This window comes from Caretta caretta, chromosome 3 (assembly GCF_965140235.1).
Source record: "Caretta caretta isolate rCarCar2 chromosome 3, rCarCar1.hap1, whole genome shotgun sequence".
Taxonomy (NCBI): Eukaryota; Metazoa; Chordata; order Testudines; family Cheloniidae; genus Caretta; species Caretta caretta.
Window position 1 is genome coordinate 152,701,824 of NC_134208.1, and position 18,791 is coordinate 152,720,614.

The following is an 18,791-nucleotide window of genomic DNA, read 5'->3' on the forward strand; positions in this document are numbered from 1 at the left end:
TGTGACATTTCAAGGGCATGAAAAATGGACAAAATGGAAAATGCTACAAAAACGTGAAAATATTTCCCCAGTTTCACACAATACCTATACAGCGAATGACTCCTGCAATCCAGGAAAAGAAATGTAAAGACAATAGCAGGTAAGAAGTCATCAGAGAACGTAGAGGACCTGAGATTATCTCCTGTGGAATGTAAATTGAAAGTAGGGGGCCTCAAGGACAAAGCTAGAGAGTTAAAGGGTCTGTTGAGGTCAAGGAGAAAGATTTGGATGTCTATGGAGTCTGTTGGAGTTGGAGAAAGGGAGTTGGGTGAAGCAAAAGGGATTGGATAACATTAAGAGACAAAGATCTGACTGAGCTGGAAACAGAAGTGGAGACAGAAATGGGAGAAGGGAACCCTCCAGAGCTTCTGAGAAGATTTGTATAAGAATCAAAACTTTCTAGACTCAATGAGAATGCACCATCATGTGAACAGTTCCATCCTTCACTAGCAGTTAATCTAAATATTCAGCGAGTAAAGTTGATAATACAAGAATCTGATAAACTTCCTAAATAAAAACCAATGTGAGAGAGGAATCGTGGAATGCCTATCCACCAGGATGAACTGAATACTATCCTTGTGTTTTCGTGTGGAGCAGCAAAGGAGTACTGAGCCAGAATTGTACAATTTAAGATGTTTTACAGAGTTAGTAGGATGCCACAGACAGACACACGCACACCCACACAATTGCAATTAACTCACAGCTTTATGCTGACGACCGTGTGGATAAGTGAGTGCATTCTCTTTCTGATGCTTTGGGAATTTCATCAGGTATATTTTTTAGTAAAATAGTCTCTTGTTTTCTGTATTTCATATTGCTCTCCCCTTCACATTATATTTTCACTCTGCGTTTGTTGAGATATTCATAGACCTTTTTCAGTCTGGAGAGATGATCAGCCTTTCTCTGTTTTCTCCCCATTGCAGAGTTTTTCATCATTGTGACTAAATTAATTTCCTTTGAATGGATTGGATTTGCTGCTTCTAACAGCCTCATATGACACTTGTTAGGAGCTGTTCACATGTTGCATTTGCACTAAGTCTAGAAATTTTGGATATATGAGATGATAAATTTAATTTAGATTTGAAAACTTTTATTAGAAGATCTAGGAGGATTTACAATTAGTATCACTTCATATGTACTCTAAAGATCTTATTTGAAGCCTTATGCTCTTATTAGGTAACATTTTTTGTTCTTATTTGTATGCATGGATATTTTCATTATACGTCATTAAAGCTTACACAAAACCTAAGAAAATGGAACAAAAATTTAATATTATTTTTGATGTCTCTGGCTGTTCTTCCTCTAACTCATCAGATGTTGTTGACCTTTTTCTTAATAGGTTGCCCGTACACCCCCATCGCTATCAAGAATTGCAATCACTATTTGAAATCTCTTTTGGCCCTTATGTTTTCTGAACATTTCAGATTACTGTTTGCAATCAGAGAAGGCTATAAAATATTCAAAACTACCTAGCATGAAGCCTTGTCCCAAGAATGGCAGAGCAAGCAAGTTTCGTTTTGTAACGAATGTTTCTGGTTAAGCCTCTAGAAAATGCCTGGTATAAATTTCAGCTATCTGAAATACATCAGAGATGGTAATATGAGTAAGGCAACACTAGCTTACCTGTGTAACACAGCACTTTTCCTATAGGAAGGTAAATCTCATGTAGAATACATTGAGAATGGCTTGTGTGTAAGTGTGTGTTTATACAAAACAAACCACAAGGTACTAAATTCTGTTCTGCTGCTATTGAAATCAATGGGATTTTTGCCATTCACTTCAGTGGAAGAAAGATCAAGCCAGTGGTTTTGGGTCTTTAAGGCCTGATCCTGTGAGGTTCTAAGTTCCCTTGCTTAGCACTTTATAGAACTGACCCCTTAGTAACACAGACTAGTTCTGTGTGAGTTGCTAAGGGCTGAAACACTGTTTTATTTAAAGGAAGATAAATATTTGGCCACAAATTTGTTAATTTTGTCCATTTAAACCTAACACGGATTACCAAACTGTTCTTGGACTTAAGTTATAAATTGACCTGATACATTATGCGGGGGGAGGGATAGCTCAGTGGTTTGAGCATTGGCCTGCTTAAACCCAAGGGTTGTGAGTTCAATCCTTGAGGGGCCATTTAGGGATCTGGGGCAAAAATTGGGGGATTGGTCCTGCTTTGAGCAGGGGGTTGGACTAGATGACCTCCTGAGGTTCCTTCCAACCCTGATATTCTATGATTATCATGTATTACTTGGGGATATCTCTTCTCTTTCTGAGACCTGATCATCTCTGCTTCCTCTAATTAATGACATTCCGAACAGCCATGGCACAAATTAAGTATTTTATTCTAAAATGTTTGTAAAGTGCCTCATAAACAATAATAGTCAACATAAACTGTGCATTACAGACTTGTAAGATGACCAAAGGGTTTTCTTAGAATGAATATATAGATTTTGAGAAAGGTTACCTTAGCCAAATCCCTGAGTTGTATCCTGGGATGGTGAAATGTGCCAAGACAGACATTCTATTACTTCTAATCCTGAAGTCTGCATTTGCCTCTGTTCATACCAAGGAGCTAGTTTGAATGGTTTTAGTGCGTGCTTATTCTGTCAGTGGTAGTCTTACATTTCTGACAGGGAGCCCACTAAGTGTTAGATTTTATGTCCATTCAACATATCTTCTAACTGTATTCCTTCTCGGATATGGCTCCCTGTTTCCACTGATCTACATACAACATTATATGGTATATAATTCATATCAGCTTCTACTTGTGACCAGTCTGCCGGATGGGTGATGATGGTAGTATCAATTTATATGAACATATTACCAGTTTCTTGGTGGATTGGGTAACAAAGGGCCATTTGTGAACCAGGACTATGTAACAGAGAGGGGAAGTTATAGCCAAGGTCTCATCCTACATAATGTAACGTTACTGAGTCTACTGGGTACAAGGGAATCCTTGGGCAATGAGCATTCTGCTATTATATTCTGAAAGGTTTCAGAGTAGCAGCCGTGTTAGTCTGTATTCGCAAAAATAAAAGAGTACTTGTGGCACCTTAGAGACTAACCAATTTATTTGAGCATAAGCTTTCGTGAGCTACAGCTCACTTCATCAGATGCATAAAGTGGATCCGATGCATCCAATGAAGTGAGCTGTAGCTCACGAAAGCTTATGCTCAAATAAATTGGTTAGTCTCTAAGGTGCCACAAGTACTCCTTTTCCATATTCTGAAACTGTGTGAAACTGGAAACTTTCCCTCTAAAATGTTAAAGCCTCAACCAGGTTCCAAAGAGCAAGAGTACATTTTCATGCACAGTGGGATACTAAGCCTACAGCTCCCCCTCACAATAAAAGAGCTGTGTTTCTAATTGTGTGTGCATACACTGAAAATATACCTGTGTGAAATTGGTTTAAAGAGTTTAACATAAAATAAGATTAACTCTCCATGAAACTATGAGAAAAGAAGAACAGTGGACTTCAAAAGGTCACTACAAAAGTAACTTCAAAGGTGAAATTAGATACGGGAAAACAAAATTACAACTACACTGGCTCCTCATAGAACATCACATCAGTTCAAGGTCTCTGTCCTTACATTCAAGATGCTTAATAATCTCAGCCTAGGATACATAAAAATCACCTAAAACTCCAGGACCAGGACCACGGTAAATAGCTAAACCCTGGCACAATGGAACTGTCTAGTGTAAGGGTAAAGTTTGTGCAGGAGAAATCATGTTTTCCCTATTGTTTTTCTTCAGTTTGTTCATTTCAGCAGCCCTTTTTTCTTTACCCTCAAGACAAAATGCTGTAAGCAGACTTGAAGGGGTAAGGAGGGGAGGAGGGGAGTACCTCCATTTGATGGACACCCAGCCAGCCAGTTAGCTGTAAAATCCCTCTTGGTCTGTTCTCTGCTTGCTTTACCTGTAAAGGGTTAACAAGCCCACAGGTAAAAGGAAAGGAGTGGGCACCTGACCAAAAGAGCCAATGGGAAGGTAGAACTTTTTAAAATTGGGAAAGAAACTTTCCCTTTGTCTGTTGTTCTCCGGGCTGCAGGGACATGGAGCAGTAATATTGTAAACAGCTTTAAGCCAGGTCTGATTATAGATTATCAATTCATACCTCGAACCTACTTATCTGGAGCCTTAGATATGTAAGTAAAATTAGGGAATGTCTAAAAAGATGCAATTAGGGTTATTTCTTTTATTTATTTTTTGGATTGTGGACTCCTCTGTGCTAACCCCAGATGCTTTTGTTTGCTTGTAACCTTTAAGCTGAACCCCCAAGAAAGCTATTTTGGGTGCTTAATTTTTGGAATTGCTCTTTTAAAATCTAGCAAAAGCCTAAGTTCCAGATGTATTTTCTTTCTTTTTGTTTTTAATAAAATTTACCTTTTTTAAGAACAGGATTAGATTTTTGGTGTCCTCATGGGTTTGTGCCTGTTGTTTGATTAGCTGGTAGCGACAGCTAATTTCCTTTGTTTTCTTTCTCAGCTCTTCCCTGTAGGGGGGTGAAAGGGCTTGAGGGTACACCACAAGGAGGAATTCCCAAGTGCTTCTTCCTGGGTTCAAAAGGTTTTTTTTTTGCATTTGGGTGATGGCAGCGTTTACCAAGCCAAGGTCAGAGAGAAGCTATAACCTTGGAAGTGTAATACAAGCCTGGAGTGGCAAGTATTAATTTTAAAATCCTTGCAGGCCCCCACTTTCTGCACTTGGAGTGACAGAGTGGGGATTCAGCCTTGACAAAGACATACACTGATCACTTACAGCAGTTAAATTAACTGTGGTATTTGTAATATTCCCCATTCTAAATACTGCCAATACCATGATAAATGTATTCCTATAGTACAATACATGCTAAGATTTTAATGGCACCTACTGCAGGTAGCTGTAATAAAGCCATAACGCAAATTAACTTGTCTCACAGCCATGGGCATACCACGATATTCAATATTTAATGGCACACGTGAGGTAATTTGGGTGGTTCAAAAGCTAAGTACATTGTTGACGTACAGTATCTTTATAAACCAGGGAATAAGGCCATCTCTAGCAGGGGATGAGAGAAGGGGCTCAACGCCACTAGAAATAGGTTAATCTTTTCCATCGGTTTAATCTTGGAACATGAAAACTGGTAAATTCATGTGTGAACTAAGCCTCTCTCTACATATGTGCAATGACATCACTCCACAAAATGGATGGATATGAGAGATTTACCTTCTCAGCCTAAAATTGTAGGCTGTGAAATCAGAAGTGACAAATGACAGGATGGAGAAGATGGCTGCCTTTTCTAGATACAGGGAATGCTTCCCTATTCTGAGATATCAGATTTGCTATCAAAATCAAGTGAAGAACAATAACTATAGCAACAGAAGATTTTTCACAGTAAAACAAGGTTTCACACTACAACTAGCCACCCTAAATACTACTGCAAATAATAAGTGAAAGATAAAAATATTTCTTTTGTATCTATTTGTCCATCAGTCCATTTCATGCCCAGCACTGTGGTACCTCAGCAATACATGATTACCCAGGTGCAACACAATTTTTACGAAGCTGTTTTCCACAGAAAATGTCTGCAACCTACAGAAGAACTGAGAGGCAATAAGCTCCAATTAATGCTGTTATTGGCTGCATAGATGGGGAAGTAAAACATTCAGCTTACCTGTTAGTATACAGATGTTGCTGGGATTCAAGAGACTGGGGGGAAGCCCTCAAGGCACTTGCTGAATTGCTCACTGGTAGTTTCTCTTGCTGGTCCTAGAGAAACAGAAATGTGCAGGGTAGAATTTTTAAAAGCTTTCAACATCTGCCTAATTCTGCTCCCATGAAAGTCAATGGGAGTTTTATTATTGACTGCAATGGTAACAGAGTTAGGCCAATCCTCAGTGCCTTTGAGAATCACAGCCAAAGCCTTGTATCCAAACAATGCTTTCCAGTTTAGCTGCATCCTCCTGCTGATCTTATCGTTGTCACAAGAACTCCTGTAGGCATTCCGAGAAAGTGTTTAGGAGTAGTTTAAGAATTTTCTAGCTCAAATTTCAGGTTTTCAAAATGTCTCAGCAGCTGACCTGAGTTACTTAGTGTGTTTAGATATATAGATAGGTCAAGGTTAAAGGTATCAAAGTAATTATTTAGTCCTGATTTCTAAAGCTTCCATTGATGAATCATGAGAGGCTGATCTTGGGCCTCTCCTGTGGACAGACACAGAAGACATCCTCCAGTAGGTACAAGGATTATACTTCACAGCTCTCTGAAAGGCTGTGTTTGCAGATAGCAAGGCCATTAATCCCCTCCCCATTGCCACCCATACAGTTATAATGTTTTCACTTGACATGTGTTTTGCTACCAAAGCTTGCATTTAAAATAGTTAAGTTGCCTGATGCCATATCAAGATAACAAGTTCATGGAAGTTAACTGTACGTTCAATACATTTCTTTATAATGTTTTTATAAAACTACAGTTTAGTTATTAATATAGATTTTTTTGGAACAAAAAGGAATATTGGCTGAACATGTTAAAATTTTATTTACTTATAATTTTTTACTCAAGGAGTATATATGGTCTTCCACGTGGTCACATAATACTTGGATTCCACATTCTTTTTAATTTAGGCTCACATCTTATCATTGTTATAATTAGTTACGACATGCAGACATGATCTCAAATGTTTGGGGACGATCTTCTACTAGCAGACATAATGGGGCTCCCTTTCAACATGTTATTGTCACCACCATCTATATCTTAGCGAAATCCTGCCAGGAAAGACTTTTAGAGAAGTGACAATGAGAAAGCCTATGAGAATGATATCTCTTGTGATGTTTTTTGCCTTTGTGATATCTCCTGTGATTGTGAAGCCGTGTATCTTAGCTTGTTTCACTGTGGTACAAACTTTTTAACATATTATTTTAAAATAAACCTATTTAGTGTGTTATAACTACAATTATTAAGTTGGGGACTCTGCTTCTGTGGATTTCCTAAAGTTGGCTACAGTATCAGTTGTGGAAGTTGGCTGGAGAGCCAGGAGATGTGCTGGCATTCTGAGCTGAGAATAGGTGAACCACAAGGGAGCTTAGAAATTCTGTAGGGCTACAGGGGTCATCAAAACCAGGGGAAGTTGGAAATCAGTTGCCTGTGTTGGCTTTCATGGATGTGCTACTGGTGGTGGCTGCCATCTTCCAAACCCCATGTAAATCGTAAAGCAGCATAGATTTTGTGAGCAATAAGAGATAATCTGGCCCTAAGTCTCCCCTGGTCACTTTACATTCTTTAAAAATTCATTGGAATCGAATGCATCATTCCAATGTATTCAGTATCCTCGTAAACATCTTCCTGAGCAGGCCTTTCCCCATCTCAGAACAGGCGGGTGCAATAGATGTCACCAAGATCTTTCAATTCCATTTGGAATTCCTCAGACAAGTGTTTCTGAAGTAAAACGTTTAAAAAAAAGTTAAAAGATATTGAAAACATGATTAACATGTATTGTTTCTGAGTTAGGTTTTATGTGAAAATGACTTCTTTGGAAGATGTTTAAGAAGGTGCCAAACTAGGGCACACAATGGGGGGGAAAAGGGCTTGATAGTCCTTTCACTTGCACTAATTTTACACTAGTGTAATTCTATCGAGTTCTGATTTACACCAGAGTCAGAGTGAGGAAAATCAGGACCAAAGTTTCAACCATAATAGTCCCCTTCCCATCTAATCAATGGTTTCTTTAGGCAACAAGTGCAGATTTAATTTTATATTTGCATAGCGTTAAAGGAGACATTCCGATACCTGCAGATTCGATGCCTCCTCAGACCACCAGACTTCAAAGTCTTTTTGCAGTTTCACCTTGGCTTTTTCCATAAGAAGCTGCAAGTGTTCAATCTCTATCTTCAACCCTTTCAAGCGATTGAACATTGTTTTATAACTGCAGTGAGAAAGGAGAAGAGGGTTTGTTCAGAACAGAAAAGTTTTGTCTTTGGCTCTGGGAAAACATGCTGACAGATCATTAATGTAGTTTTATGCTACCCATGGCAGTTACCAACCCTGAACTTCAAAACAATGTCTCAAAGCCAGGGATGGGGGAGCATCTCATATTTTATTAGAGCTTCTATGGGCAGCAGATACAAAAACCCGACCCTAGCAAATCATTTATTGCTCCTGAAATGGCCATGGGAGCAAATAACAGATGGATAAGTATGTTGTCTTGGTAGCACTCCCAGCCCCTGCCAGCTTAGGACCAAAGAGCAGATTTCTAACTCTGATCCCAATGAATAAATTGCTAACTCTGATCCTCAGTACTGTAACATATTGCACTATGTTTAGACTGCCAGACCAGGCTTACAGATTTCCCATTGATGTTCTATTATATTTTACAGGAAACTAGCTGACATTTTAGACTGAAAGTGGAAAGTTAAGAGTGAACCGGAAAGATGGCATATTTGTAATAATGTCAAAGCAAAGCAGAGGTTAGTGGTGAGTACTGAAGTCTTATTGGGACACACTGCACATATCCAGATGTCATTTTAATTTGATATTTGAAGTATGTGATGAGGCAGAAACAACACCTTTTTTTCTCTTCTTCAATTTGTGCTCGAAGCTTCTCTTCCCCGGGATCAGATTCATGTAGATCTTCAGAAGGACTGGCAACACCTACAAGTAGAGGTTATCAGGGGTTAGCAACGATCATACAGAGCAGGGAAATGCATTTTAATTAGAATAAGAACAGCTTGAAAGGTGCTAAGTAGTACTATGGGGTAGTGCATTAGTCTTTCCCTCTGGGGATCTGGGTTCCAAATCCTAACTTAGGCCTTGTTCTGATTTTCCTCACATGAGTGTAACTCCAGTGACTTCAGTGGAGTTAAACGAATGCAAGATCAGAAGCTGGCCCTTACTGTGAATTACACATAGGCCCAACAGCAGAGGTGGAGGAGCCTGGGACTGGAATAGCAAAAAGGAGTATTGAGGTACAAACTGTGGGGAAGATTAACTTTGATACACACTAAATTCAACTACTGAATATAAACAAGGGGAACTGCTTGAAACTTGATGTGCTGCAAGAGGTTGGAGGAGGCAAAAAGAAATGTGAGGGGAAATACTGCCATAGAATAGAGCCTAAAATGCATGGAAAGCAACTTAGGATCTTTTTATTCTTCAGTTAACTTTGTTAACCTGATCCTTGCTGCTAGACAGTATGTTTGCGCTTCAGCAGCAGTTTTCTCAACATTTGCTGAAAGTCAGGAAGTAGAAGATACATTAGGTCAGACTGGAGGCCCAAGTTCCTGGATGGTTTCTACATCACAATGCCAGAATGTGTCTGATCAGTGTGATGCTGGCAGACTAGATGCCAGCTCATGCCAAGGCCCTAGGTCTCAACTGAATACTGACAAATACAAGCTGGAACCAGTCCAGCTCACCTGGATGTTAATACTATTAAAATAGGTATTAGAATTATAAGAATGTGTTTAGCGTTTAAAGTTTATGAAATGGTTGTAATTTGCTGCATGCAAATATCTGTATCACATGTTATAAGGTAATATTTAAGTGTTTGCTTTGTAACTGGAAATCACCAGACAGGAGAGGTATTAATGAGTGTGAAATACTAGTTTCCAACAGTAGGTGCAACTCTTGACTGACAAAGGAGTCCTATCAACACCGGATGAACTATTGTGGAAGATCAGGGGACTCAGAACTTCGTTGATTGCTCCTCTCCTCCCCATGAAGAGGAAATGTGCAAGTTAATTTGTCCCAACAGCAGAATTTGCAACTTGAAGCAGAAGGGGGGAAGGAATAAAAAGCCCTAAAAAGGAGGAACTGTATCTCTTTGCTGCTTGGACTTTTGGGGGGCAAGATTTGTAGGCATAAGCAAGGGATTCCTCAGTGGACATATAGAGCTGGCTTATTATAGAAGCTTCTATTACTTTTTGAAACTTAAGATGAGAATTCATTTGTGTGTATATTTACTTGCTTTAATCTTGTAAATAACTCTCTTATTTCCATTTCCTCTCTTATTTCCTTTTCCTAGTTAATAAATCTTTAGATAGTTTATTTTAGGATTGATTACAAGTGTTGTCTTTGGTGTGAGATCTAAGGTGCAATTGACCTGGGGTAAGTGACTGGTCCTTTGGGACTGGGAGTAACCTGAATATTGCTGTGATCTTTGATGTACGGGACCATCTATCAGAAAGGTAAGCTTACCTGGGCGGTAAGATAGATCAGAGTTCCCAAGGGAACTGTCTGTGACTCCATGTTAAGGCTGTTATAGTGCTTGAGGAGTTTACACTAGATAATTGGTTGGTGAAATCTAAGTATAGAACTCACAACCAATTTGGGGTTTGTGCCCTGCTTCTTAACAGTCTGCCCTGAGTTTGGTATTCATGCTCTTGAGTCATTGCAGGACAGGTTGACAATCAGAATGGGCCTTAGAACTGAACTTCCACACACTACAATATTTTCTCGTTCTGGGAAACAACCTTCCCAACAAGGATTAAAGTAACTGGGCTCAGTTCAGAAATGAAAGGAAATGTCCAGTTACCTACTAATAAAGCACAACAATTACAAAATCACTTTCTATTTCTAGGGAGTGTCTTAAGGTTCCCAAAAAAACAAGTTTTGCCTTTGTAACTAAAGAAAAATTCAAGGAACAAAAGATTTGCTGTACAATACACTTTGGTTTCCATCTCAATTATTATTTCAGCCAAGAAAATAAATTATATGTCAACCTTTCATTAGGCCTAAGGAGTGTACCCTAGCTTCAAGGAATGGAATTCTGGCTGGAACACGAGGGTAGTAATGATCTCTCTTTGCCTGCCAGTGCTCCAGCTAAAACCATTAATCTTTTGTTGTTACACCCTCTAGATTAATCAAAAATGAGATTGAAACATATTTAATTTCACCAAAAGTACATAAGGTCAAGTGTGTTAATACAGACTGAAAGCGAACAAAAACTGCACATACAACTTCCATTCCATATAAGCAGACTATAAGAGCAGGGTAGGGCTTAGTGGGGCAGTCTGTGGTGGAGTGGGTGCTCTAAACACATTAAGAAATGAAACCCTTTTGGATGTTAAAACAAACAACATATGAGTCAAAAGAAGTGTCGGATTCATGGCAGAAGAGGTATCAAAATTAGTGGTGTTATATGAATACACTACAATAAAACACAATAGATAATGACAAAGCTTTAGTGATCTTGGGTGAAGTCCTGGCCCCATTGAAATAAATAGTAAAACACCCATTGTTTTCAGTGGGATCAGGATTGCACCCCTAGTCTCCTCCCTTATCCATCCATATCTCCAATGGGAGTTATGCCAAAATACTGTAGGGAGAACAAATCTAGTGGGTCAGATTGCTTCATTAAGGTACAGGTATACATTGGAGAAAATGCAGCAAAGGACTCCTGATGCTCTTGAGGTGCAGGGTGAGTGTTCCCTGTGCACCCCTTCTCTCCCCTTCAGAATTTGTAGCATTCAATCAACTCCATTGTCAGCAGTTCTGCTGGTCATGGTTCAGTGAATCAAAGAATTCATGGGGAAACTGATAATACTTACCTACCTTTGTGAAGCATTGTGATAAGCAGGGATGAAAAACACTATTTTCAGTAAGTGATACATACTGTTATCATCAGTGTTACCATGGCAGACTTTATAGTCAACTGACTTGAAAAATTCTGGCTTATTTTTGTCCACAATCAAACTGAAGATCAATTTTGTAAAGAAACTCTCTGTGACTTTGAACTTTAATCTCTCTAGGGAGCCCATATATTACTGGCCCTGAATTTGTTCTAGGAGTCAAACATTCTAGAGATTTATTGTCCTAGTACCTCAATTAACATTACGTCCTGCCCTTCAGCTGTACCTTTGCAGTCAAAGCTTTTCATTTCAGCATCAGACAATCTTGTGTTTAACTACTTAAATTTATAGTCACTTAAAATAATCACAGTTAGAGCTGACTTCAGTGTCCAATTAATCTTTATATTGCTTTTATTTATCAGTTCTGCTACTCTTGGCAAACTCAGTCCTGAGGTTGTTGTGCTATTAAGCTGGAGCCTACAATACTGTTTGGGTTGGTTTAAAAAGAATCCCCTTTTCTTTTTGTTTGTAGGGGGAGTGGAGTTACTCAGACTTTCTCCTTATTTTTTGATTCCTCCCCTAGGCCAGTTCAACCTGTCTCGTTTGATTAAGGAGTGGATGTGACTTTCTCCAGGACGGCATTATGGACACATTTTATATAAAAATAGAGATGGACAAGAACTGCGAAATGCAGATCTAGATTCAAACTTTCCCAAAGGTTGAAGTATTTGGATTGGGGGTTTTGAATCAATCATACCGCTAATTATTTTCTAATATGGTGTTTAAAACATTTTACCAGGTGGTAAGTTCTATGCATTAAAATAAAACATTCATCTCATCTTCAACCTTTGAAAACATTAAATTTATGGGTTTTTTTTAAAAAAAAAGCCACATCCATTATGTTGTCTCTTATTTTGAATTTTAGCACAGATGCCAGTAAGGCCGTCCATCATTGTGTTGCTTTGCTCTGTATGATTTTATCATTGGCCTCACACGCTTGTGTAACTTGTGTTCAGTAGCATGATACCTGGAATACATGGTCTAGCTTTGGTATCTCTGTTAGGAGTTCTTCTGGTTAAATACAGATTTCTATTTTTGTTTTCCACTCATTGAAGACTCTTGTTTGAAACATGTCATCATATTGGGTTGCTCCTCAAAATACCTGGCACATGGAACAAAAAGTGTTTCCAATTCAGCTGTACTCAAGCCACAGGAATTTCTGAAACCAATGTGACTAAAACTTTGCCAATGGTTTCCAAATGTACAAGTAGTAAATACTGAAAAATGCAGGTGAATAAGTCCAAATTTAATGTGTTCCACACATGCCAATCTATCTAGGGGAATAATATAACACCTGAAACATGGTCAGAAAACATTCACTGATCTAGAAAGTCGACTAAGTTTATTAACTGAATTTTGCCACTAGATTACATAAGGTTTTTGTCATCAGTTATCTTGCCCATTTTATTACCCAGAGCCACACTTGACAGTTGAATGATGGTATTATTCTCTTTCTAGATCCATTAAATGGGCACATGGCGTGTCATCCATCCATTTTAAGGTTCCTATACTGCCCTTTACAATAACATCTAAGCGCGTCCATGAAAAAGTCTAGTTGAAAAGTTTGGAATAAACATTTTCAATACAAAAATAAAGTGACAGAAATTACTTTTGAGCCTTCTCATTTGCTTGTTAGAAGAGTGAGATGTTTGAACTGCAGTGTCATCAGGATGCAAATGACAGCTGGATCCAAATGGTTCAGTGTTTTTTCCCCCCAGTGGCCTGGTCAAGATAAGAGCTCGGATGACAGAAAGGTAACAGAAATTTAGTCAGGGTGAGACAGAGGTGATGTTGATGGGCTGGTTGGAAACATTCAGAAAAAAAGGCCACGATATCTGCTTCCTCTTTTGATGGGATATGCCTGCTTGTCTCTGTGAGCTTCATAATGTGGTCTTCTTGGATGCCCAGCTGGACGAGGCAGCAGTAATTAGTAAAGGTTTTTCCATGTATGTTTGGATAGCACATTGTAACCTTTCCTCTTCAATGCAATCTATAAAGCCCTATATGGTTGGATCCTGACTACCATAGAGGCCATCTCTCTCCATGTGCACCTTCTGGACAGTTGAGACAGCAGGGGCACTCTCACCAACAGCTCCTAGAACTTAACGTCTTGAGGCTTGATGCAGGGTGTTCTCAGTGGAAGATGGAGTGTTTGGTTCTGGAATCTGCTTCCATCCATAATCTGGCAAAGTGTGAGGTTATCCTGCTGAGTGAGGAGAAGATTTCCCACGCTGTGAAAGTTTTTGAGATTTCAAAAAAATCCCTTTCTGCACCAGGATGAACCTGAGTCCTGCTAAAGTTTTTTGACAGGAGGGAGAGGGCAAAGGGAGAGAACATGGGACCATAGAACAACCAATAATTCAGAGGTTAGAGTACTCTGCTGGGCTGTAGGTGACTCATATTAGAATTCTTGCTCAGTCTGATTTAGAACAGTGACCTAAAGCTGGGAAATACGAGGACTTGGTTCAAATGCCTGATTTGGAGTTGGGTCTCCCCCATTACAGGTGAATACCCTAGCCACTGGGCTATTGAGTTTTTTGCAATCTCTCTTGTCGGTGCTGTTCCACTTTGTATAAATAAGTAAATATTGAATGTATGAAAGATTGACTTTATGGCATAGTAGTTATAGCACTCAGCTGGGATGTGGGAGTTGCAGGTTCAAGTAATCTCTTCTCACAGAAACAATTATTTATCAAACAGCATCATCTCTGACAGGGGAGACTGAGACAGACACATGCCAGAGTAACCAATAAACTGGTCAATTAAAGTGAAATCAAGATTAGGCTCCCTTCACTGATATGTAGGTCAAACCCAGATAGCTGTGCTCAATGGCAAGGGTATAGGATTAAGCTGGAGTGGTGTCTCCCAAAGCAGGAAAGTGAGACTTATTACATTTGGGGGAATAACTGTCAATTGGGCTTGTTTGAGTTAGGGAATCTACATTATAGATGAACTTTGTAGCCGGCCCTGGGGAGTCCTTATTTGGGCAGTCAGCTGTTGCAGCTCTTCAATGGCTACCTAAGGGTGGCTGAGACGGCTGAACAATATTGTCTCATGCTGGAACTGTAGAGATCTGGCAGGGTGTTTGGTGGTGAAGGTGGGGGTCCCTTGATGTCTGTGGTAGTAGGCAAGGGGAGACAAGAAAGGAGAGGATTGAAAGTAAAGCATAATCCAAAATCAAGATCATTTAGTCTCAGTTCCATTGGTTTCACACTTAATTAGCTATCAGAAGATTGGGATACCAATGAACAAGTTTTTGGGCCTTCACTTCATGCTGATCAATGCAAAGTTAGTGATTAATAAAGCATCAACTGTCTATAATTTGCAAGACACGTGCTGGCCAAGTTTTGGTGCAGCTGACTTTAGCCATATGCTCAGTTCAATATGAATCAAAAGGAAATGGGTGAGGATGTCTGGCCATGCTGTTTGTATCCAGCCTGTAATGCAGATCTTCCACCCCAAAACTAGACTAAATACAGTGGGTGCAATTCAGGCCCTAATAAAGTCAATGGCCATTGACTTCAATGGGGCCAGGAATTCACTCAGTGTGCTGATCTTGTCTGAAAGTCCTGGGATGAAGTTAAGACAGGACTGGTAGTTAGTACTGCAACTGTTCTGTAGCACTGCAAAGTCATTGCATGAGGTATTGAGATTCCTTCTAGGAGGAACCAAGGCTGAGAGTACTCAGTGACTTTAACATCTATGTTGATGACAATTCTTTTGGTGCGGGATTTCACAATTACCATGATGTCCACAGGTTGCTACCTCAATTCATATAGCTGGCCAGATTTTTTATCTGTGTTTGGGCTGGGACAGGAGGTGGGCTAATAGCGCTTCTGCCCAGATCATGCCTGGTATATGAGGTTGGGATACATGTCTCCTGATGGGATGAGAGACCTGTTTGATTTCTGTCCTCAGAGATTAATGGAACCCGAGCATTTCTGCAGGATTAGGAGGGACAGTATTGTTTCTTCGGCAGACTACTCAATCCAGGGAGTGGTAGGACTTTATTTTTCTGTCCTCAACCATCAATGAAGTGGCCCATATCAGTGAAGTGATATTCACTTTCCCAGCTTCATCCTGACAGGTCATCATGGTTTACGGATTATCTGAGACAAGTGAAGGGGGAAGGAAGACAGTTAGAGCCCTGGCAGTATAAATCCCACACTGATTCTTACCAAATGCATCATAAAGATTTTTTGAAATGTCATGTGGTGGCTGTGTGGGTGGCAAAGAAAAGTTCCCTTTCACCCCAACAGAATCTTTAAGTCTGGATCAGCAGATTTATTTAAAATTAATCCAACCTGTCTTCATTTGATGGCTGATTAGAGACTCGTTCCTCTTGTAGAGGACATTCAACATCATTATGTAGATAAGATGAAGTAGGTTTGGACTGAGCTGTCTGCATCCATAGGTGAACAGCAATATCTTAAGGAGACAAATGCCAGGTCTTCTCTGCTTGACTTTAGGTCAATATTGGTGAAATATTGGTGAAATATTCACTAGCTCTCAGTATACTTGGTCACTTCAGATCATCTTGATTCTTGTCATTCTGAGTATGACCCTGGGTACTTCACAGAGCTGCAGAGAAAGCTTTTGTAGATGCCTTCCTCCTTGTGCTGGATAAAGACCATGTATCCCTGTTGATATTGTTGGCTTTATCAGTTGTCTTCAATACCATTGATTATGAGGTGGAGTTAGTTCATCTGCTAATGCGAACACAAACAAATGGTGCAGTCTTTTGGTGGCTTTGCTCTTATTTCTTGGGGAGATTCCAGAGGGTACTTTGGGGCAATTGTTCTTCTGCCCTGAGGTGCTTTCAAGAGGTGTTCTGCAGGGATCCAAATTGTCCGCCCTCTCATTTAATGTGTATATGGGATCTTTAAATTGGATGGTGAGAAAGAATAGGCCATGATGTTTTCAGTAAGCCAATGAAACCCAAATCTATTTCTCTCCCTTATATGATCCAGCCAGTACTATCAAATGTTTAACCCTGTGTTTGGGTGAGACTGGGGAATGGATGACACCTTGGTGGCTGAATTTCAATCTCGGTAATATGAAAATCTTCGTAGGTTGGGAAAAGTAACTGGAAGATGTGGTGAGGTTTTATCTACCCCTTTAACTGAGTTAATGTAGACATTTTTAGCCTTTTTTCACTAGCTCTTACAATCTGGGAGTGTTGTTGGTCCTACAGCTGCTGTTGGATGATGCTGTAACAGCAGTGTTGAGAAGACTCCAATTCCCCTACCACTCTGAAAGTTCACTGCTTATGCTGAGCTCTCCCCAGAAAAGAAATGTCCAAAAGGGATGACAACCTTGTCCGATCCAAAATTGCTCCCTCTGAACAAATTTCTGATGGCTGTTTATGCGCAGTTATTTTAAGAACACGTTTATCTGTTACTATAATAATTTTGTAACCACACCAGAAGCCTTGGAAAGTGCAATCAACAGTTCTTTTAGTTCAGACAAACTCATTTTACATCATTTCGTTGACTAGCATTGATAAGTTGTACAGATTTTGACTAAGGAAATCAGGAATGCAAGTTATTTGACTGTTTGCATTAATACAACTACAACTGTAAATAAAACTGGTCAATCTCTCAATTATCCAGCATGTTCAAATTAATGGTGATATGCTTAGAGGTATACATGTAGAAAAGACAGTGAGACACTGGCCAAATTGCTGCTTTCTTGCCTCCACGAAAATGCTCTGGATGTCAGTAAAATTAGTGAAGTTCTGGAGCAGCCTTCAAAGGGGAGTTGTGGGGTCAAAAAACCTAACTGGTTTCAAGACTGAGCTTGATAAGTTTATGGAGGGGGTAGTATGATGAGATTTCCTACAATGGCATGTGACCTGTCAGCGACTGACAGTACCAAAAATCCCCAACAGCTGGAGAAGGGACACTAGATGGGGAGGGCTCTGAATTACTACAAAGAATTCTTTCCCAGGTATCTGCCTGGTGGGTCTTGCCCTCATGCTCAAGGTCTAACTGGGGTCGGGAAGGAATTTCCCCCCTGGCCAGATTGACAGAGACCCTGTGTTATTTTGCCTTCCTCTGCAGCATGGGACATGGGTCAGTTGCAGGTTTAAAGTACTATAAATGGTGGGTTCTCTGTACCTTGAAGTCTTTAAACCATGATTAGAGGACTTCAGTAACTCAGCCAGAGGTTAGGGGTCTATTTCAGGAGTGGGTGGGTGAGGTTTGAGATGATCACAATGGTCCCTTTGACCTTAAAGTCTATGAGTCTAAATTAGAGGCCAGGGTTAGGATGGGTGCAATATCAGTGCAAATAATCATATAAATGCACAAGATAGTTTATTTTGTGCTCTATACTAAATGTATGGTGAAGTTAGTTGAAAGAATATTAAATAAAACACCCATGCTTGCAGCTTTTTTGGTATTATGAGTCAACTGGACACATTTTTAGAGGTTTCATATGCAACTTCCATAAGGTCTTTTGGGCCATGCAAAAGGAGTTGCATCAAGAGCTGAATACTTCCAAATTTGGAAATCATTTGAGTAACACAAGTGCATTTTTGGAGTCAGATCATGCCTAAGCAGCATCAGTCAAAACTGCTGGCTGGGGCTGTCAGCTGTAATGCATTAATGGAGAGTTCTCCATCTGCAAAAGAGAAGTAAAGAAGATGGTGGGAGGGGAATGTGATGTTGCACTCTATATGATTTTATGAAAATATGCTAATGAGTGTGAATATAATGTAACTAGAATATGCTTCATGCAAAAGGTCTCTTGTAAGGTATCATTATAAACCTTATAATCTACTGAGTGTGGTCATGCTATTTGTATAAATGTATCACTCTTGTACCTGAAACTAGAAATATGAAATATAACTCTGAGGGCCTATTGTAATTATGCAAAGTGTGGGCCATTAATGGTGGTTTGGAATCTTTATGGCTCACATCAACTAGGACAATTGACTGTAGATGGCTATGTTTACTTGTAAGTCTTCCTGTATACCTGTGTGCTGGTAAGTGGGTAATGAAGTTTTACAGTGACATGATCATGTCAGCTGAACTGGAATCCACCTTTAACTTGGTGGGAACCCAGAGAGAGACAAAGGATTCCTGCCTTGTGCAAAAGGTACATAAGGGGGTAGAAACGAACAAAGGGGGCTGCAATCATGAGAAATCCCCTAGC

At 39.7% G+C, this 18,791-nt stretch overlaps 1 protein-coding gene across 1 annotated transcript in view; it reads right to left on the minus strand.

Annotated features, from left to right (window-relative positions):
- Positions 1-18,791, minus strand: part of KIF6 (kinesin family member 6) — a 284,325-nt gene that overhangs the window by 12,762 nt on the left and 252,772 nt on the right. The window contains exons 17-19 of the mRNA XM_048843480.2: positions 8,571-8,655; positions 7,795-7,930; positions 5,684-5,778 (exon numbers count right to left, since the gene is read on the minus strand). Coding sequence (XP_048699437.2) covers positions 5,684-5,778; positions 7,795-7,930; positions 8,571-8,655 — 316 coding nt within the window. The remainder of the gene's footprint in view (positions 1-5,683; positions 5,779-7,794; positions 7,931-8,570; positions 8,656-18,791) is intronic.